Below are 21,098 nucleotides of genomic sequence, written 5' to 3'. Positions count from 1 at the left end.
TATGCGCATTATTATCCCATTGCACTGAACTACAGCTACTCTATTTACTTTACTAGTCCAACTTTACAAACAAAACAAAAAGTGATTACAAATGGGAGCAATAATGCAAAAAAACATGAAAAAAGAACAATTAATGTCACTATTTATACATACATTGTACTCTCCAGAAGTGGCTGAAGAGGGAAACGTTGAATTAAACAATTTGTCAACTAAACAGAAAAAAGCGGGCAAAAAGCGATATATAATCGCGTGAAAGTGTCTTCAACAACTGTGAACAAATGGTTAGAAATTGTGTGCCTTCCATATAACTCATCCATCCAGCTACCTCCAGAATATATACCGTGGGCAGCTAAGAGACCATTCAGCCTCAATCATCTTTTTTTTTACATTAAACGGTTAGAGCAGTGAGGAACCAGGAACATCAATGGATAACGCAACGACCCTACATATTCAAGAAGTGCCTTACTTCAGAGGTTAACAAGCGGTGAGTTAAATGTCACCAATGTAAAACTTTTAAAATTATGTTGCTCAAACGGATGTTTGCTCTTGGGCAACTAACCTCACGCGCATTGTTGCATATAACTATCTAATTCTGTTAACTATATGAAACGTTTTGTGCACTGGACGGATATGAAAACCATTAGGGATAAGACTATAACTCGCCGGCGCAGCAGATGAATGATGCGTAAAACGCAACAAATTGTTATTCAATCTCCGATTATTAGCTCGTTATAATTATACTCAGCACTGTTGTACTAAACCACGTCCGAGAAACGTTAATAAAGTTATCGTATTAAAAGTGAACAAAGAAAAAAACAAGTTTTAAAGGAAAAAGATTTCTCAAATGTTTCAAAACATTAAAAAAAAAATCCGCTAGCCTAGGTGGAGTTGGACGAAATATATTCGGTTTTTGTTTCGCAATTAATTCCACCTATTGATCGTTATAAAATTGTTGTGTTTTCTCTGTGTGTGTGCGCGAGAGGATCTGTGTACATTAGGACTCAATTTTTCTTTTGTTTGGGAATTATGATCTCTTTCAAGCGCACGTGTTAACAAAGTGTTTGCATTTTCATTGCTTAATAGACTGCAACATTTAACTATCATCTTTTTGAGTAGTGTTTCGATTTAGTTCGGAACGGGTAGCTTTATTTACAGTATAGACTTGCTCTCATAACCATATTCCGTAGCCATTATCCTGAGGTCGGTGTTTAATTTTATTTCCCTTAACATATATGCTACAACGATTTGCACCCATTTTGCTGTGTAACGCGCATAATATCAATAGTTGTAGTATGGAGTTTTTAAATGGGGTTTTCACCGTTTTTTGAATGTTTTCAATTTTGAGGCGCGTTGTTGTGCATTGGCTTATATTGTAACTTGTATCCGTGGTTGGCAAAAATAGGAGAAAAAAAAACAATATGCGTCTATTCTGCTTTATATTGATCGGACCGAAATGTACTTTTACATAAGAGAATTTTTAGAATCCTAATGAAAAAAAAGGTTTTCGTCTAGTGGATATAATACCTAGCTAATATTGCTTGCGTCTCTGAAGTTGCTCCATAGTCAGCAATTATGATTTTCTCTTTCAAATTCAAAATAATACTTGTAATGTGTTGATAAAAAATAGTAGTGTTAGGATATTGAAACCATTTCAGACGCTGCCATTAAAAAATAGGAAACACAAACCCCTTAAGTCTATTGATGCCAATATTGTGATCTCGCCAAATCACACTCTACTTGAATACGAACAATTAAGCCATTACATACACATGGGCATTACACGGAGAGGACATTCGCTACTTGGAACCCGATCTATTCCCTTTTCAATCCGAATCCGAACCGTCGCTACCTTCATCTTCGCTATCCTCAAGTTCTGGCATAGGGAAGCGCAGGATTGCCGCCACACCGGTTAGCTGCGCGAGTTCTAAAATGGAGAATTAGGTTTTAGTTTTATTTCGGTACATTTTAGACATAAAAAAAAGATGTTTTATTTTGCTTACGTTCGCCGGAGACGTGCATGCTGGAGAATATTTTAACCTCACCACCTGAATCACGGACCGATTCCACCAGCTGGACGTATTCCTTGCGTGTGGCCACATCCTGACATCTACGGTGCGGGAGTGTGAGAATAATTTTAAGAGGTGAGAACAAGATTTTTAGGGGAAAATATGCAATGGTACGTTGGGCAACCCATCTGTAGCATTAACGATCAATGTTTACGGCATGTGTTTGTGACGAAATCTGGTTTGAACTTCCCAGACGCCATTCACGTCTTTAGACGCCATTTAGACATTAGGAATTGCGGAAAGCGCAAGCAAGTCAAGATCTTCTAAAAATAGGGAAAACGATGTCGTTTTTTGTTTTGTTTGGCACCGAAACACCCATTTCGATGATGATTCATTTATAAAGGTTACCCCCAAAAAGGTTTTCTTGAAGATTCTTTCGTTTTATTTTTGTACAAGTAACAGGTGTATTAATTGATAAAGAAGACAGATGTCTTCTCAGACATCCTCAAAGTTCCTGGTAGTAGAAATCACGATTTATCTCCCTGACTAGAAATGGATTTATGTGACGTATACGATCGCCTGATCTTTCCAAACCCTTCACAGCATCAAGAAAACACCTCTCGCAATCTAGTAAACACGGAAAACGTGACCATCGCAACGATGACGATTTATGAGCAGTGTGTTTTTTTGGCTGCGGCGGTCGGGAGGATAGACAAGGTTCTATTTATAACACCCGTCATTTTAATTTTCAAACCCCATTTGCTTCTTGCTAGAGTTTCCATTTTTCCGGCAACGCAGAGCACACGAGATACGACGACGAGTTTTCGTCGCCCAACGGTAAAATGGTGCTGATGGAAGTAGAAGAAATCCACCACCATGTGGGCTCAGGTTTCAGTATGTTTCTTCTTCTAAAATCGATCCTCACTAGAAGCGAATAAACAACGCACGCGGTCATTTGCTTCGGTGAACATCGCGGGGTCGCGTAAATCTTACGGAAAGCGAACAGATCGATTTTGTTTACAGTAAACGGACTTAAAGAGCGAAAGTGTATTTAGGCAAAGAGCATGCATTCCTAGAGGGATGCATTCTGATGTGACGGAGATATTGTTGCGGGATACACGGTGTGCAGATGTGTTTTGCCGTAAGATGAAGCAACTGGAAAAAGTACGATTTTCAGCGTCTGTAACATACACACGAATAAGAGCTGACACACTTTAGTAATCGACGGAACACCTATTATTAATCGGCAAAAGGTCCATTCTCAGCATCGCACCTTTCGGGACGACAAAGTGCAACGGCATCAGCAGATATGGTCTAAAGTAATTTGGACACCATTTTAGCTGGGTGTGCGTGTCGCCGAAAAGAAAGATTACGGCAGAGGGAGTTTTGCCGAGTTGTGCGGCTTTGTTGGTTGAAGTAATTATAGCCCACCTGTATTTCCCAACCTCCAAGCGAATCTGTGCGCAAGAAGCGATATCTTCTGCGCCGTCACCTTGGAGACCGTGAGTCCAGCATGTAAGTGCTACTTCTTTTGGGGTTGGGTTGTTTTTGCCGTCGCGACTGATCTTGTTCATAATACCGTTTGTTAGCAGTGTCGATACTTGCTGCAGAAGGAAGGAAGGGACCTTCTTTTTGCAAACAGACCGGTTTTTATAGGATGGAACCGTTAAAAATGGGATAGTAATTGATTGTAAGGTATGTTTGCCCATTATATTACCGGATACCGCTGCTCATGGTAAAAGCATAAAGGAAAGTCTTTATTTTGGTGGAAGAGTAAAATTGATCTTCTCTCTCGGATAAGTTGGAACTAGATCGAGCAATTGAAATTTAAAATTCTTCGCGTAGGGTGGGCAATACTTCATCTTCCAAGCCTATCGTGAAAGGCGGAAATTGGCAAAGGTTATTAGGCTATTAGCAGAAGTAGAATATTATAAATTGAAAACATAAACAATGATGTTTCCAACAGCATAGGCTAAATTACCCATATTTCTTGGGGTTTTCTCGACGAAGAACAACTTTTGGAAAAGTTAAAGTTATTGGACTTATAAAGTTATAGGAGTTATTGATACAACGCTTTAACATTGATTAAGATCATTCAAAAGAACTTCTTCAGCATCAGAATATGCTATTTCTACATTGAAAACGTGCAGAACAGCATGAATTCTATGTGGATCAACGGGAATCCACTGTTGAACCGGTTTACCGCCACATACATTCCGAAAACCGGTCTCAGCAGGCTTAGCGAGAGAAGCAGCGAGAGCAAGCAAATTCTGTGCGTGAACCGGTTCGCTCACATTTCTCTCATCTGTGGCTCCGCCGGTTTTACGACGCTAGAGATGGGCCAGTCGAATTAAAATGATTCAAAATGATTTTTGATTTATTTTTCATTTAACAATCAAATCAACAAAAATATATGTTCTGGTGTACAAATATAAATTGTAATTGCGTTTTTTCGTATAAAGAAAATCATTATTTTTCTTTGATTACAACTTGCAGTAAGTTTTTTGAGGCTGACAATACGGCAAAATATCGTAATAATTAAATATAAATAAACATACAACTTCTAGTAAGAAAATTTATTAAGAAATTGCATTGAAACTGGATCGGATCATTAGCACCATACAGTCATCATCGTTAATTTCACTGAGACGTTCCCTTGCCCATCTCTAGCATTATTGCGCTTGAGCCGTTTGCGTTCGCGCGTACTTTTGCACTGAACATCAACAATAGTAATAGACGCGGAATCGTAGCAACCGGTTTAACTTGCGTCGGGCGCTCTAGGAAGCCAAGTTTCAATCTCCTAATTCCGCGTTTCGCAACACGGGAAAACCAAGGCAGTGAATGCATTCGGTGACATTTAATTCACGATTCGTCAATTAACGCAGCAATGTGAAACAAAACTCCCAAGCTGCCACAAAGTACAAGAAAGATGGTGTAAATAAGAAGCTGCCACACATCGCGAAAAGCAAACAATATCAAGCAACGGAAAGTAAAAGTTGTACCACAAAAAGGTAAACAAAAATGTTTCTCAAATTTCGGGTGTCGCGAAAGTCACGTTTTATGTTTTAAATTCATGCAAACGCGCATTAAATCAACGCACCAGCGGGAACTAGAGGCAAGACCAACAGGAAATGGTGGTGCAGTGGTGTGTATTTTCGTCGCCGAGACTTTGTTGCTCTATTGTGGACACGTGTTTGGTGGCAACCAAACACCCAGAGTGTGTGTGTGTGTGTTTTAATGCGTCTGTAAGGAGAAAGTCGCGTGTGCCGCTTCGTTCCATGCTTTCTATGCTGCGGTGTGTCTCTCTTTTTCACCCACCATAGACGGTTAACGTACGTTTTGTTGGTCTAATGATGCGCGCACATGGTTTTCAATTGTACCCGAGCGAGATTTCGTCGCCGCTGTTGGTTAATTGATGTAAACTGCACCAACACAGCGGAAAAAATAGCAACTCATAAAACCGATCTGTCCTGCTGGCTTTCTCCGCCGGAAAGGGTGCGGAAATCATCGCTCCATAATAGCGACCCACAAACACAGGCGGTAGTGTTTTCTTCATAGTGGTGAAAACGAAGTTTTAAGTGCAATTTAAAATATGGAATTAAAATCATACCTCAAAATGCCTTCTGTGAAAGACAACTAGGATGTGGACTTATGCGCAAATAGCATGATAAAACCCACACTCGTATGAAACCACTAATGGATCGAAGATCGAGCGGAGATTTATCACATTACGGCTTGTAATTAACCGTAGGAGGCCACTGGTCACTGGAACTGTAATTAACTGCAACTGTACCGGTTCGACAAATGGCTCTTTCCGTACCTAACATCTATCTCCAACGTTACGTATCTCCCGCGGCAACAAATAGAAACCTCCGGTTTGATAGAATGCATCATGGCCTACTCTGTATCTTGAGATTGTGTTTCTTCCACTGATCTTTCAACGAAATGTGATCGCCAGAGCGGGTGAACCAATTCTTAAAGATCGCGGTTTTACTTTGCAGTGTGATCTAGAACCCAGTTCGACCAAGAATTAAAGTGGGAGTACGCAAATCCTGTCCAATCTTGGACATGCGTGGACATTAGCACACAATGGCACACAAGCTCGAGATAGAAACCACCACCCCACACACATAAGGTTACATTCCACGCTTTTGCGCTGTACCATAGATCCATTAAAAAGTAACTCATATTCGACGACGATCAGGTTTTTCTTGGGGAGGTCTTTTTGTTGTTGGCCGTCCCACAACTCTACATCCTGCTGCCCACACCAAAGCATGGTGCAGGTAATACGTTTTGCCAGAGATTTGTGCTCTTTCTGTTGATTTGATGTGTCTACAGATGATAGATTAAAATTCTTATCGCGTCCTTTGGTGTCTCCCGGTCCTCCTCTGTCAAGGTCTGAATGGAATTCCACAGCGTACAACAGCGTACGTGGAAGGTAAGGCTTCGTGTAAAATCCGTTTGTTGAGATGCGAAGTAAAAGGTGCTGAGTCAACACGGTAACGTAATGATCGCAACAGCTGAACGCTGCGTGTGACAAATACGTGGAAAGGATTTAACGTTTCTCTTCGTCATTTCAAGCGTGATCACGATCTCCAGAGCTGTTGTTAGATCATCTTGTATAAGTACAATAGTTATCAAATATCGAACTTCCTGTAATAGGAGTTTTATTTTCCATGTTGCATGCATATGGTCTGAACCTGATAATGGTCTCTTATCTTTAGACTGCGCCATGCCGAACAGGGAACATTGCATACAAAGAATGTTCCATACGACGCAAACATCAACAACAGTTCGGCTAGACGAAGCCGATCACAAAAGGGAGACGTACATATATAATTGGAGCAGCAACGATCGTAGCACTGTAATTAGAGATGGTTAAGATAGCGTCTACGCTTGAGAGGGGTCTGTTTTGCATCAATGACTTCTAAATTCTCCCTCACTCTCAATATCTTTTTTATTGGATCCCTTCTAACATCTCGTGTCGATGAAGCATGTTCTATATAACAAGAAAATGGTTTTTGAAGAGCAATATATACGGCTTAATAAAACACTCCGTTAGGGTTCAAATCTCGACTGGATGTTGGTCTTCCATGCCTAAGACTTAATAATTCAAGTTACGTCCTTGAAACGACATAACAGTGCGAAGATTTAAACCCCTTTTTCATACATAAATACAATAACTAATTTAATAATTATTCTAGTTTGTTTTTCCATCCCCCAAAAAATACTCCAAATCTCACTGCCATTAGCCGACAGTTAACGTCCGGACTCCTCGCATCTTGCACCCACCATCATTTGCTCGAAATCCAACGATTCACGAACTGGTTAGCTTAATAATGCTGAATTACCTTTTCTTTTGCTCCCATCATTCTCTTCCATCAGCTTACAGAGGCTGTTTCAACCTTTTCTCCACGGCATAGTGCACACAACACTGGGCAAGATTCGTTGGGCAAGCAAACAGCTACAACAATAAAACACCGAAACGGAAAAGATCAGATCGACAACACCGATGCACACGCCCGAGAAGTGGAGTCGATGACCTTGGAGTCAGTGAGCTGAGGAGTAGTTGTCTCAGAAGCTGTGGAAAAAGCATTTGAAGTTCTGCAAGAATTCCATTCTTTGGTTACTTCAGTACCTGACAAAGGGTAAGATTGGTGGACGGTATTGCCTCATTGAAAGTATGTCTGCCACCACACAAATCAGTGGAGCAGTAAGTCAGCTTCCAATATCGGAACGAAAGCCGGACTATTTCATCGGTGCTACCGGACGTCCCGTTTTAACATCGCATTTCTCCACGATGCATCGAACGGATCGTTTAAATGGAGCCAAATCAGACAATGTTGTTACAAACAGCAAGCTGAACAAATGCTTGTACAATCTCACGGTACGGAATGGTGGAGGATTTCCCACCGGTAATAACGATCGTCACGGATCCATCGTCGTTAGCAGCAGGAGAGTTAGTAATAAAACTGAAAATGATATAACAACGATACCCAAGTACAGCAGCACTGGAGGTCGCTGTAGTGTAGCGCCTCCACACATTTCGGGAGCAACTCGTGCGACTGATATCGGACGGAGCTCGATTGGATCAACCAGCGGGTGGTGCTCGCCGGGTAGCGCTCATCAAAAATCCGGTTCATTCGGTGCTGCACACTGTGGGCCGCAGACAGATCGAAGTCGATCTGTAACGTCACCGACTTCTTCACGGTTGCTTACCGCTCGGTACAGTGTACAGCAGTATCGGCCAACTACTACCAGCTCAACAAGATCCGGTGTGGGACCTCCAGAAGTCAGCGCGAGTTCGCTCGTTCTACAGCAACAGTGCAGGTGGGTGTTGGATGGGTTCGGTGTTGATTCAACAGCAATCAACAGGGAAAACACCTTTTACTTTTTTCACCTCACCTATTTATTACGATAAGACAACGTTGACATAAACCAAAGATACGGTGTGGTTTTGATTGATCATGACCGTCGAATGGGGGGTGTTTTAATTTAATACTTCAAAGGTTTTTATTGCACGGGGAGGAATAAAAATCTACATACAGAACTATAGCTGCAAAGTAGAACCGCTTCTTTTCCACACCTGGTGCTAAATGCTTCAAACATTTACATTTAATCAAGCAAAATCCAACGTGGCGGGGATGAACCAGTTTAAATCGTGTGTGCGCTACAAATGTGCCTTGGCCGGTAGTATCGCTGACACACAAAAACAAAAGCGCAAAAACACTATTGGCAAGTATGCAAATGGGTCACCAACACACAAACAGATGGTGATGGGTGCTGGGTCAGCATTACTGGGGGTTTGCTTTAAATCGCACTAGGACTAGTCAGGCTTTTTTGCATAATGATTTGGAAGAGGGTGAAGTCGTCATTTTGTTTTTACATAAACCATCAACAAAACCCGAATTTGAAAGCGAGCCAGGGAATTGTTTTGCTTCAATGGCAAATGAAACGGACGATGAAAAGAATTCGTGTGTTTCGTTAATGTAGTGAACCTATATCCTCCTAGTTGTTATCGCATATCGAGTATCATGTGCTGTACATCTTCCTGCATACTTGAAGGTTGTCGAAGAGAAATTACATTTCTTTTTTTTTGCTATAAAAGCTAACACATTGGATTGTTAATGATATCACGGCCAACATTGCTCAGGGCTAGCAAATTGTACAAGTTCCAACAGTTTAATGGCAAAGTATCGCATTAACAACACTTCAAACGATACAAATAGCCAACAAGGAGAATTGCCAAGAGGGCCATAAAGCATGCGGTACTGCAAAAGCATGCACCGATAGCGTAACCGCCACCATGCAGTAGTGTCTTATCGAACTGTAATGATGTAACGACAATGCTAAATCGAGAAATAGCGGAAGTATCTATCGTACTGAGGTTGGTAAACGAACGAGTGGTGGAATGTCGACCAAATATGCCCAACAAAATGATAAGAAGAGACATAAATGTTGTCGTTTCGCTAGAAATCACGATGTTGGTTCCCTTTTTTTTGAGACAAACTGTTTGACTTGCTCATTCCTTATCGGCCGTTTTGCACTGATACCAATTGAGCGTTTCGGTGTATTACGGTCGCATCAGTCTTCACGCTTATGGGCTGCAGCTGGGAATGCTTTATGGAGTGGATTTTTGGAGATAAGCACCGTGCCAGTAATTGAGCTAATAGAAGAGCTACTTCAGTGACTTATCGATTCAACGTGCTTAAGATTTGCGGCGGAATACTTGAGATTTTCCCCTCCGGTGTTCAATTAGCTTACCCATCCCGAAGTGGATCACTTCAGCGTGTTTATTGGGTGGCTTCTTGTTGGTTTTTACCCGTTCTAGTTGCGGAAGAGAGATCTTTTCTGCTCTGGTCAATTGATCAATTTATTTACCATCATGACGTATGCTTATTACTTGCCAATGTACCCAGACGTACGCCTTCGGGGGAACGATTCTTTTCGTGGAATTATAATTGTAGGGTGTGTAGTGTTCCCAATCGGCTCAAGAAAACTCATAGCGAAACAACTTTCAATGGGTAGTGGCTTTAAAATCACACTTAACAGCTCTAGCGTGACCGAAACAATCGATGCGTCTCCCACGCGGTTTGTTGTCGATAATCAAATTAAGCGCATAAGACATTCAATCAATTGCGATTGGTTAATGGTAAATATGTTCTTCATCCTTCATAAGAAAGGGGAAGGGATTGGGAGAGCGATGTTTCCCTTTTGCGGTTGCGATACATTAAATGAAATTCGCCAGTGGTTTTGTTTTTGTTGGCACTTTAATTTCGGGAGGTGACACAAGTCACCTTTTTTGGGCAAGCGTGTTCGGGTAAGACACTACCATGAAACAGCCATGATAGGAAGAGCGTAGCAATCGGGAGGCAACTGATATTGAATAACAATTGATCAAGCGTGCCTTATATGTATCGTTGTTGGGTAGCACATGACGATAAGGTCATGGTATATTTATCTTCTTTTAATTCTCTCCCATGTGTCTTTTTTGTAATGGGAAGAAAACATTATACGGCCAATAAATCGACGCCGTGAAAGCGTTGGCAACGATTTAACGACTTAATGTCATGGAACTGCTGAAGGATTTAGTATCCTTCGGTTGGTAGATGTGTTTTAATCAATACACTAACCTATTATTTATCTGTTCTCTCTTTCCAGATATTCCAATCATCACAAAATGCTGGACAATCGGTTGACCAATCAGCGAAGCTACGATCGTAACATCTTTGGGTACGATCAGCGAATGGATCAGTTCGTGCTACCACCATTGCAAATCTAAGGCGTGAAACTTAATGATTGATATCCAATTCTTCCTACAACTATTTTATAAGACTAGTTTTATAATCCCTTTCTACAGATCCGCAGTATCTTGTAGAGTAAAACAATGTTAATAAAATGACATTAAAAAAACAACAAAAGCGTCCCACTGACCTGAAAAGATTGTCCGAAATCAGCAACATTTCGATGGCTTGTGCGTCGGCCGCTTTACACACGTGCTTTTTGCCATAGAAAGCCTTCGCCGGTTCGAGCTGCAACGTAGTGTAGAAAGTTTCCAGCGCTTTCACCTCGCCTGCTGCCTTTGTGTCGGACATTTTTACGATTACGGCCGGATCTTGGAGCACCTCTGAAGTGATAACAAAGAATTGCGATTGAAATAATTTTAAGTGCTGGTTTGGGTTTCGTTTCTATACCTTTCAGAGAGTGCTTGAATCCTGAGGATGAATGAACCAGCATAAATTTACTTTTATTATCTATCAGCACCTAGAAAAAAAAAACATTTACAAAAACGACTTTATTATCAGCGTACGCACGAACTTGTTTCCCATTCTTACCTTGTTGTCAGTCTTTACAGCCTGCTGGAACATATACTCGTAGAACTGATCCTTCACAAAGCCGGGTGACGCGATCAAAATGCACTTTACCACGTCGAAATTTACGTGCCGCAGTATACCCTGCATAACGGCATCGTAGAATTTGTTCAAACCCTTCTCGTGCTGCTGAACGTTGCCCTTGCGTTTACGCGGAATCGCAACGTCGATCTTGCTCCGTACCAGCGTCATGCTGGCCGTTATTAGGCAGACATGGGCCAACCCGTCCTGCATGATCACGGCGGCCACGTCCGCATTCTGTGTAACGTCACAAGCCATTTCGATGCGTTCCAGCGCGATTGTGTCCCATTCTGGCTTCATCAGTGTGAAAGCGCGGTTCAGCTCGAGATCAATCGTATGGTATGCTCCCATCTGCGGGAAGGGAATGTCGTGGTTGTAAGATACAAAGGCACAGCATTTTACACTTCTTTAGTAATAGATAATACCTTTACGAATTGGTTTTCCTCTATGTTGCGACCCTTCAAGCGCAACACCTGAGCCTGCGTGTCGAAGTATATCGTTTCGACGCTAATCGTTAGTGTCGTTCGAACGCGGCTGCTGCTAGACGAGCCAGTGGAGGATTCATTTTGTACCTACGGAAACGAAGACCAAATCACATTCATGTAGTACGGGAATTTAGCTACAGCGAGTCTGTACAATCCCAATCGTACCTTCCGAATAGTGCTGCTACGAATTTGATCTCCTTCAGCAATGAGATTGTAGGCATGCCACATATCCTCCGGTTCTTCGGGCACCAGGGTAACACTCCTGTAAAGGATCAATGAAAAATTAAATCACGTTCTGTTCCTATAGCGTGCATTGATGCAGGGAAATTACTTACCCATCACCCGTTTTGTCGACGTTCTTTCGGACCAGCTTCATCGTTGAAGATACACTGTGTGTCGGCTTGCTGGCGGGTTCTAGTAACGACTAGTCATTAGGCGGTCACAAGTAGTGCTGGCGGTAGGTTTTTCTCGATAAAGTTCTGCACATTTTTGCCGGTGATTTGTTTTGATCGCATCAAGAGCACGTCGACCGCAAGTTTCCACGTTCGAAAATATTTGCTGTTTTGGTAAACTGTCACTAGAACGAAAGCGACGACCACAGTGTGCAGCAGGTTGGGTTTGACATTTCACTTGCAGTTCGATTATTCGGACATTTTTTCGGTTGATTGCTCAGCAAAGGATATTTGTTATCAAGGAGTTTTTTTTTACAGTGGAAGGTTTGAAGTTTTATGCGCTAATTTATCATCATGGGCAATAAGATTACTTTCAATGAAATTTATAATAAAAGAAAAAGCTATCGAGCTCAGCCGATGATGTGGTCAGCACAGTAGCGTGGAGGACAACACGTTTGTGGGACTCGACTCCTAACGAAATTATGTTTTTCCTCATCTTTACAAGGATATTTATTAAACTAAATAGCAAATATCTAAACTAAACAAATGTTTGTTCACTTTCTTCCATTTGAACAACTCCGTTGGGGATGGAATTTTACGAAGAATCCAACCATCGTCCATAATCACCAATGGCATTTAAATCGCATTTTTGTGACAACGAGTGTTGTTTACATTTGGCTTTGGTGTGTTGCTTCTTCTCGGTTGCGAATCCTTGATCCTTGGTTTTATTGGTGTGACGTGAGGAAAAAAAAAGATAGGAAGGAGCAGACGCACACGAATTACAACACAGCGCTGGATTGCGTTAAACAACTGCACCAGCAAACCCCACCGCCGTCCAGCGATGGCACAGGAACCGTGCACCGAGTTTAAGATGGAATCGCTCGAAAGTTTCGAACCATTGGTGAACCCCATTCGACAGTATCGGAACCGATCGAAGCGAACGCTAAAAACGGGTGAGGAGGTAAGAAAGGATCGACGAATGTTTGCGGTGTTGGTGGAAGCGATATCCTAAAATGATGGTTTTCCTTGCTGTAATTTTGCTAGAAACTGGCGGAAGTGCTCGCCAAGATTGCATCCCTACAGAAAAGCACCGAGAAAACGGATGGAATCGATCGGACAAAGGTGCGTACGTACAATGTAAAGCTGCGCCTACGAAAGAGTCTGCTGTACAGGTGTTTTGACTGTGGCAGTTGCTTCGCCAATCCGGACTTTCTCGAGCTGCACGAAAAATCGCACACAGAGCAGGGCAAATGTGACATCGATCTGCGTCAGGAGCCGGCCGATTCCGAAATGAATCTCAAGCAGAACGCTTGGTTTGTCGGTGATTTTGGTGAGGATGGTGATGAAGAGGACGGCGACGGGGAGCACATCCTACAGCTCGACTGTACGGTCGAGGAAGGCGAAGACATCTTTGACATCACGTTCGATCGTACCAAGTGCGAGAAGACGTACACGATGAAGTACAAGGTGAAGAAGGAACCGGTGGGCAAGTGTGAACACTGTTCGAAACAGTTCTATTCGGCGGAATGCTTGAAACTGCACGAGCTGGAGCACGAAAAGTTTCTCGACATTGCAAACATTGAACCAAGCATCAACATCATTCGGTCGCCCCGGATTGAGGAGAGCACCATGACACTGGACGACAGCTTTTACGAGGCGCTGGATGTGAGTGACATCCTCGAGCATAGCAGTGGTACGATCGACTGTTCGGCCGATGGTAGGCTTGCAACCGGGACGGGCATCATGCTTGAGTATCGCATTATACCACGGCGATCGGTCAGTGGTGAGAAAGAGTTACCCCAGGTAAAGGATGCGCCTCTGTGCCAGGTGGGAAATGAAGAGAGGGAAAGGAAAGACAGCAATGCTGCTGTTACACGAATAGTCAATCAATCCGAGTGCCAACCGGTGGTAGTAAAGGAAGAGCAAGATGTGATAATTAAGGAGGAGCCCATCGATGAGCCACCACCAGTGATGATGATAAAGCAGGAGAATATTAAGGAAGAAGCCATGGATGCAGAAGATGAAGCCATCGATGTTCAGCAGCATGCTGAGTTACCATCGGACCACCTGGAGGCAAAGTATACATGCTCAAACTGCTCGAAACGATTTCGCTTCCGGGCGGCTTTACTCGTTCACGAACGTACGCATACCGGCATCAAGGCGTATCGGTGCGAACATTGTGCAGAAACGTTTGTCTCGCGAGGAAAATTATATTTTCATTCCTTCTGCTCGCATAGGAATCGATCGCATTGAGCTGGAGCAACGAGCTCCTTCCCGAACAGTACTTTAAAATTTATGCAAAGCGCCAGAAGCAGAAGAAGCACTGTATTGCCGCGTATTAGCTTGTTGTGGCTAGACAGGCTAGATCTAGATGTTGTAGATCTGGGGAGCGAGTTCCGATAGGGAAATGGAAGCCCCGGCGTTACGTTCGTATGAATATCGTAATGTACAATGTTTCCCTTTGTCGTTCTTTATCAGCAAGCACAAAACATAATACTCACACGCTTTGTCGCATTTCTCTTTTTTTTAATAAAAAATCTGCAAATTAATAAATCGATTTCAACCTGTAAGCGGTTTATCGTGGAATTCTTTGGTAGTTTTATATTTATCATTTCTCATCCAAGACATTGATCAGCTCTAGCACACTGTTTTGCAGCCGCATAATGATCCGTTCCGTTTCCCACCGAGGTGGCATAGATAGGTCCAACTCTGTAATCGTATCATTGGTAGAAAACATTCGCGGTGGACAATCCGATGCCTGCGGTTGCAGCACCATGCGTCCGATTGGGGTTGACTCTGAAAAACATTTTTTTAGCTCTCTCGACAACTGCTTAGCGTCATACGGGGCATTGCTTGATTCGTCGTTTTCATTGTCCAACAGGAAGTATGTTCGCCCGATTGGGTATGCGATGATCTCATCAATTAACAGCGATCGAAGTGCTGAATTATCGGGCTGCCGGTCGAGCAGTGGGTTAGCGATCGATTCCTCCGTAAGCTGTTCGTTTCGTAAGAATTCTGCACAGCTTTCTTCCGTCGATACATTTACCGGTTGGCGAGCTTGTTGCGGAATGTACAAACTTGGAATCCAGTCCGGATTGTGCACATCCCAGAGCGGAGCACAGTTTCCTAAGGGAGACAATCGTTCGATTGTTAACATTGAGTTAAACTTTACTTTTTCTATGGCTAATCCTTACCTTTCAAAAAGTGCCGGGAACAAATGTGAAGCTGATTGATTAGTGTCGTCGTGAAATCTACACCACAAACACGACACCACCAATAAAGCCGCTTTTTCGCTAAATTCCTCATCTCTTCATTTGTGAAATCCGTCGTGGGGAATGATATGAACCGAATTTTTTCCTGGTTATTTTTCTTCATCGTTTGATGGTTTGTTTTACAGCTCTCGAACATACACGGCATTTTAAAGCTAAAAAATTTGCCACTAACTATAATACGACCTTTAGATACAATATAAAAATGCAGCGTACGAAGAGGAATGTTTGAATTTAGTCTTTCGTTTACTTTTGTGCCTAATCCACAGAATGTAAACAAACAGCGCAGGGATACAAAAAAGGGCTTGTTTGGCGCACATGCACAGCACAAATTTAGCACGAAGCGTCCGGGTACTAAATCAGGTAGGAAAAGAGTTAATCTTTATTTTTAAGCCCATTTACAGGTACTTTTACGTGTTTTCTTTCTAAACGAGTGTTAAAAAATAATTAAAGGTACATTTTCTGCCCTGCTTTTTAACATCTTGCCTGCCCCTTTTGACTAATTTGAATTTGGCAGTTTTGACACTTCCAGCGGATGGTAGAATCACAACAAACGATCTGAAAAACAAAACGCATGTTCGCTTGGGTAGGCAAACGCGCTAGAAAAAGACTTGCTTTTGGTAGATATTGTTGGTTTTTACGTGTGATATAATTCCATTATGCTTTTCGCAGGGAGCTAATAGCCATGCCCAACTGGGCTTTGGCTATGCAACGGAGCAATGTGACAAACCACAGCCATTGCCCATTGATGGTGTACCGTTTCGTGCCGAGGAAATCAAATGTGTTGTTGCTGGTGGAGGCCACACACTGATAGGAACAACCGACGGGCGATTGTATGCCTGTGGCTGGAACAATCGTGGTCAGTTGGGAGTGGGACATTTGGACGATTGTATCCATTTTCAGCCAGTCGGTGAATATGGTTTCCAACAGCTGTACGCCGGATGGGACGTTTCGGCTGGGGTCAATGCATTCGGAGAACTTTTCGTGTGGGGATCGAATGGATGGCAACAGATAGCGGAATCTGGCGTGAAAAATGTACCCAAACCAATGCGGCTAACCCTTCCAGAAGGTGGACAAGTTTTGAGGGTTACATTCGGTTTGCAGTATATGGCTGTGTTGCTGGAAAGTGGGAAAGTATGGGTGTTGGGAAAATGTAAATTTCTATCAAAGGATTACCCATTGGAACCGGCAACGAAATTAACGATTCGATGCGTTTCGGATAGAGGATCAGTACGCGATGTGGCCAGTGGAGACAATCATTTAATACTACGAGTCGGCGATCGGAGAATTAACTGCCTCGGAGACAACAAACATGGCCAGTGCTTGGAGGAATACATGTTACCGGAAGACATCGTTAAACTAGAGTCGGGATGGACACACTCTGGCTGTCTCACCGCGAATGGTGCGATATACTTATGGGGAAGAAACAACTACGGTCAACTAGGACGACCGGGATCGAATTGTTCTGCGGTGCCTCAAAAACTACGGCTAGAAACGAATGATATGATAGCAAAGGACGTACGATTAGGATCGCAGCATGGTGTGGCACTAGGGAAAGATGGACGTGTACATTGTTGGGGCTGGAACGAACATGGTAACTGCGGAACAGGAGGTACAGAAAATGTGTAAGTTTAAATAATTCCCTTACAAAATAAAAACGCTGCTTCAAATAGCTACATGATTTGCTTACTTTCATTTTTTTCAGATGGGTTCCAACAGCAATAGATCTCCCCTTGCCGGTATCGAAAGTGATATGTGGTGCTGGTTTTACGATGGCATTCACGTAACACCAAGCACAACAACCATTCATTGTTGACCGTCGTTGAGCCACGAGACATTTACGATCCATCGAACCATTTATTAACGGGCATGAATACGGCAATATGAAGCTGAATGCTGAAAGCAATAAAAGGACACACAAAAATATCCAAAATAACCCACAATTAGCGCGTAAAGCACGATCCCGAAGTGAATAGCTTTGTTCGGTCGTAATAACCCATGGTACGCCTTTTTTTTTGCTGGTGCTCGTTCAGGCTTGAACGGAGTAGGGCCCATCACCGTTTTATGGCATCACGGTATGTTAACAAAATTTTGAAAAAGGCACACAATAGGCAAAAGAAAAGCCAATATAGCAAATATTTGGAGATTTGTTGATCACCTACCAACGATCGGGCATCGTAATGTGATCGTTCACTGCGAGGGGACAATATTGAGCGTGATGGCAATTTTTAGCAAAGAACAACAACGGGCACGCCTTCGCGTTGGTAGAATTGCTTTTCCGTTACCTTTACAGAGTAGAAGCTAGCTAACTCCTTTTTTCCACGTTGTAGTGGCCACGTTTGAAAAATCTACCTCTACTAAAGGCTATGGTTTTTGTACCTTTTGCTACCTAGAGTGCAGAAACTGTGCTCTATGTAACCTGTAAGCGTAATTTTGCAAACTTTGGCACCCGGGGTAGCATATGCGTCCGGCAAGGTAGCATGTACGGAGTTTGTTTTAATAGGCAATGCACTGGTGGACGAAAGCACCATTCGTCTTGTGATCGTTATTCGAGCAACATCTCGACAACCACCCTTTTGGTTCGTGTGAGTGTGTGATCTTCTTTCGCTAACTAGATGGGCCTAGGAAGCAGTGTGGAAGCCTTGCCCAAGTGTAATATAAAGACAAGTTCGGAGTTAGTCGGTTCACAGCAACGGAGACAGCAGTTAGACCAGCAAACGCGTTCGCTCGAAGTAAAGCAAGGTGATCTTCTTCATTCCGTCGAAACCATGACGAATGGCACACTGTTTCAACCTCAGTATACGGAAGTGTTCTCCAGTGGCATGGCGACGAGCACGGTACCGATAGGCAGTGGGTTCGTTGAGTACAACACAGCTCACAGTAATAACTGGCAAAGCATGGAGGCGCCTCTGGCTCTTGCAAGTCATCGTCAATCCCGATCACGTCACCGGCATCTGATCGATTCGCGCCTCAATAATTCTTTCGCCGACGGTGAAACGATGGCGAATGCAGCGGACGCTTGCATTAGTGACATTCGCCGGGTGGAGGAAAACCTGCGGATGGAGAGTCGAATGTTGAGTGAGAACAACAATATCCCGATGGCACGCTGTTCGACTCCGAGCCCGGCCTATTGCTTTCACTGTGATCACGATCATCGCGAACGTTGTTGTCTGTACGTGGGCGATACGCCGGAAGATGGACCGTACTATTCACGCTGGAAGCGTGATCTGGAGAATCCGACTGTAAGGCCCCAGTACATTCCCAAGATTCCGGAAGCAGTGTCGGGCAACAGTACACCGTTCTGGTTCCCGGCCTACACCTACACCAAGCCGGAAGCGATCAAGCAGAAAATGTTGGAGAAGAATCCACCTCCGCCGGCAGTTTGGATGCGTCAGTATTACTATCCAATCGTGGGCTATGGACACGAGTCCGCTCTCATGAATCAAGCGACACAGGAACGTCCAACACCGTACCAGCAGTATCTTCAGCAGCATCAGCAAGATCTTTACCGTTTGTATCATCATCAGCAACAGCAACAACAGATGCACTCTCGTGATACGGCTGCCTGTCGACATGGGCGCAAGTGCGATGGCTGTCCGACCGCGCTTGGAATATCCGGAACTCCGTACGTTCAGCAACAGTTCCATCCACAGCCCAACAGTCAGGTAGCCGGTGATTACATGCAACAAATGCATCATCCATCTGCTTACTACTACCATGGTGGCTACTACAATGGCCACCATCAGCATCAGCATCTGCCGCAGCAACACTACGTCACACCGATCGGATACGCTCCGGTTCCGGTGTATCACGACGCTTACTTTCATCCAAGCTATCCGCTTGGCTATCAACCTGTAGCAGCAATTCCACCACGGGAACCAACACCACCCTCGCCGACACCGACCACCTCAACGCCACTGTGGCTATTGTTCTGCCAGAAGCTTTCCCGCAAGTTTCCCGATCGCAGTAAAAAGCCGTCCCCAACAAAGGGACGTTCGCCGAGCAAAAACTTCGTCCATCATCACATACGGCACAATCCGACGACGGTTGCACCGACAGCGGCAACCAGTATCTCTCCAAGCATTGTACCCGATTACTATCCGCCGAAGTATGCAAGCATCGATCATCATCCACATATGCAGTACCAGGGTATGGCACAACCGGGACAGAACTACGTCCATCCAGTTGCAGTGGGACAAGCGGTGGTATCGCATCCACCTTACTATAGCCATGTGGCTCCAACGGCAGCAACACCTACTATGAACGATGTCGGCATGTACTATGTGACACCAGCAACGGTTAACATTTAAACGATAGATTTAGATAGGGAGAGTATAGGGATAAGGTTGTTAATTGACAAAGAGCTAGAGGCTTTCTGATCATGTTTTTAAGTATGGGGACAAATAAACGAATGTGATAAAAAAGGGATCTGACGATGGTTTTTAAGTAATTTAATATGATCTAGTAAAATGTATTGTAACCGAAATGGAAGACAATGAAGATGAATAAAACAAAACGAGAAGGGAAAGCAAAAATTTGTGAAATTGTACTTTTTGAATTGATTGAAATGTGTTTATCAGTTCTACATCAATAGAACTCTTCCAGACAGGCCCGTGATAGAACTCTCTATGAAGGATTTCCTCTGTTTTCCTTTACAGTTTTCCCCCTTTCAACTGTCGATGGGAAATTTATCTGGATTGGAAAATTGGTATGAACGCTGATCTTCATTCTTCAATCCCTTCCAACCACGTGTATAAAGGTGTGTTTTAATTGGAAAATAAATTCAACATCCCTCCATCCACGCGTTACCCGTCGATTTGGCGGAAGCGAAATGGTGGCCAACCTTCGTCGTTAGTAAAGAATGTTATGTGTTTTTTTTGTAGCTTACAGACTGGTGCGATTTTGCTACCAATTGGTTATAAAAGCTTCAATGCAGCTTGCAGCAAAGCAAAATCGTACATAAAACCAACACGGATTTTGGGTTTTGGAAAACGCATCCACTATTGAATGTTGGGACGCTGAGACAGGTAACGCGTACGGCGGGTGGCTGTAAACCCAGGGTAGAACAGACCGAGCTGCAAAAACCTTTTTGAAAATCAACCAACCTAACTACCGGACTGGAATGTGTTTTTCTGTGTATTTATTTATGTAGCATGTAGTTATTTTTTGTACCATTCCGCAGCACCTTTCGTGTCCAGGTTCGTATCGATGGTGGAGGTTCACGATCAATTGAGTTCGCTTTCCGGGTGAATAGGTTCCGATTGGTTGATGTGTTTTAATTGATAACCCACGCCGGTAGCATCGTAAAACATGACGATTGATTTTTTTTGCTACTCTTCTGTGCATGTTCTGTGCAACTGTCGATATTTTTCTGACCGTATTTGAATCCACCAGTACCACCAACTCGCTGTTTTCAACGTACTTGTTTACCAACGTACAGGAAATCCACCTACCAACGACGACACATTCGCTGCTGATAAGCACAATCCCTCCGGCTGTTAATAGAATTAGGTCGAAATCGATTTTCTTTGCCCTTAAGCACACAGCCTCACGG

General features: G+C 43.3%; 5 protein-coding genes across 5 annotated transcripts; 3 read left to right on the top strand and 2 right to left on the bottom strand.

The window, feature by feature from the left end:
• Positions 1-874: 874 nt before the first annotated feature.
• LOC125764061 (protein pelota) lies at positions 875-12,488 on the bottom strand. Its single transcript, XM_049427890.1, has 8 exons — positions 12,219-12,488; positions 12,049-12,145; positions 11,824-11,970; positions 11,342-11,749; positions 11,201-11,270; positions 10,941-11,133; positions 2,001-2,107; positions 875-1,924 (listed from the first exon to the last, which is right to left on the bottom strand). The coding sequence occupies exons 1-8, from the start codon at positions 12,257-12,259 to the stop codon at positions 1,824-1,826; spliced, it is 1,164 nt and encodes a 387-aa protein (XP_049283847.1). The 5' UTR covers positions 12,260-12,488; the 3' UTR covers positions 875-1,823.
• LOC125764065 (uncharacterized) lies at positions 4,725-10,927 on the top strand. Its single transcript, XM_049427893.1, has 3 exons — positions 4,725-5,017; positions 7,392-8,336; positions 10,668-10,927. The coding sequence occupies exons 2-3, from the start codon at positions 7,690-7,692 to the stop codon at positions 10,786-10,788; spliced, it is 768 nt and encodes a 255-aa protein (XP_049283850.1). The 5' UTR covers positions 4,725-5,017; positions 7,392-7,689; the 3' UTR covers positions 10,789-10,927.
• A 424-nt stretch (positions 12,489-12,912) lies between the features above and the next one.
• On the top strand, positions 12,913-14,861 carry LOC125764060 (zinc finger protein 658B-like). Its single transcript, XM_049427889.1, has 2 exons — positions 12,913-13,236; positions 13,320-14,861. Exons 1-2 carry the CDS (start codon positions 13,117-13,119, stop codon positions 14,526-14,528), a joined length of 1,329 nt encoding a protein of 442 aa, XP_049283846.1. The 5' UTR covers positions 12,913-13,116; the 3' UTR covers positions 14,529-14,861.
• Positions 14,850-15,903, bottom strand: LOC125764067 (uncharacterized). Its single transcript, XM_049427897.1, has 2 exons — positions 15,470-15,903; positions 14,850-15,401 (listed from the first exon to the last, which is right to left on the bottom strand). Exons 1-2 carry the CDS (start codon positions 15,690-15,692, stop codon positions 14,884-14,886), a joined length of 741 nt encoding a protein of 246 aa, XP_049283854.1. The 5' UTR covers positions 15,693-15,903; the 3' UTR covers positions 14,850-14,883.
• A 110-nt stretch (positions 15,904-16,013) lies between these two features.
• On the top strand, positions 16,014-17,480 carry LOC125764063 (secretion-regulating guanine nucleotide exchange factor). Its single transcript, XM_049427891.1, has 3 exons — positions 16,014-16,130; positions 16,217-17,169; positions 17,250-17,480. The coding sequence occupies exons 1-3, from the start codon at positions 16,119-16,121 to the stop codon at positions 17,329-17,331; spliced, it is 1,047 nt and encodes a 348-aa protein (XP_049283848.1). The 5' UTR covers positions 16,014-16,118; the 3' UTR covers positions 17,332-17,480.
• Positions 17,481-21,098: the final 3,618 nt, after the last annotated feature.

Source organism: Anopheles funestus, chromosome 2RL (genome assembly GCF_943734845.2).
Source record: "Anopheles funestus chromosome 2RL, idAnoFuneDA-416_04, whole genome shotgun sequence".
In the NCBI taxonomy this organism is placed as follows: domain Eukaryota; kingdom Metazoa; phylum Arthropoda; class Insecta; order Diptera; family Culicidae; genus Anopheles; species Anopheles funestus.
Note: the sequence above shows the minus strand (reverse complement) of the source record. Positions and strands in the feature narration are given on the sequence as shown.

Coding starts and splice junctions, on each gene's coding strand:
- LOC125764065 (XM_049427893.1), top strand. CDS start 7,690: ATGTCTGCCACCACACAAATCAGTGGAGCAGTAAGTCAGCTTCCAATA. Junction 8,337..10,667: donor GTTCTACAGCAACAGTGCAG/GTGGGTGTTGGA, acceptor CTCTCTTTCCAG/ATATTCCAATCATCACAAAA.
- LOC125764061 (XM_049427890.1), bottom strand. CDS start 12,259: ATGAAGCTGGTCCGAAAGAACGTCGACAAAACGGGTGATGG. Junction 11,134..11,200: donor ATTCAAGCACTCTCTGAAAG/GTATAGAAACGA, acceptor TTATCACTTCAG/AGGTGCTCCAAGATCCGGCC. Junction 1,925..2,000: donor CATGCACGTCTCCGGCGAAC/GTAAGCAAAATA, acceptor TCTCCATTTTAG/AACTCGCGCAGCTAACCGGT.
- LOC125764060 (XM_049427889.1), top strand. CDS start 13,117: ATGGCACAGGAACCGTGCACCGAGTTTAAGATGGAATCGCTCGAAAGT. Junction 13,237..13,319: donor CGCTAAAAACGGGTGAGGAG/GTAAGAAAGGAT, acceptor TAATTTTGCTAG/AAACTGGCGGAAGTGCTCGC.
- LOC125764067 (XM_049427897.1), bottom strand. CDS start 15,692: ATGCCGTGTATGTTCGAGAGCTGTAAAACAAACCATCAAACGATGAAG. Junction 15,402..15,469: donor TTCCCGGCACTTTTTGAAAG/GTAAGGATTAGC, acceptor TGTCTCCCTTAG/GAAACTGTGCTCCGCTCTGG.
- LOC125764063 (XM_049427891.1), top strand. Junction 17,170..17,249: donor ACAGGAGGTACAGAAAATGT/GTAAGTTTAAAT, acceptor CATTTTTTTCAG/ATGGGTTCCAACAGCAATAG.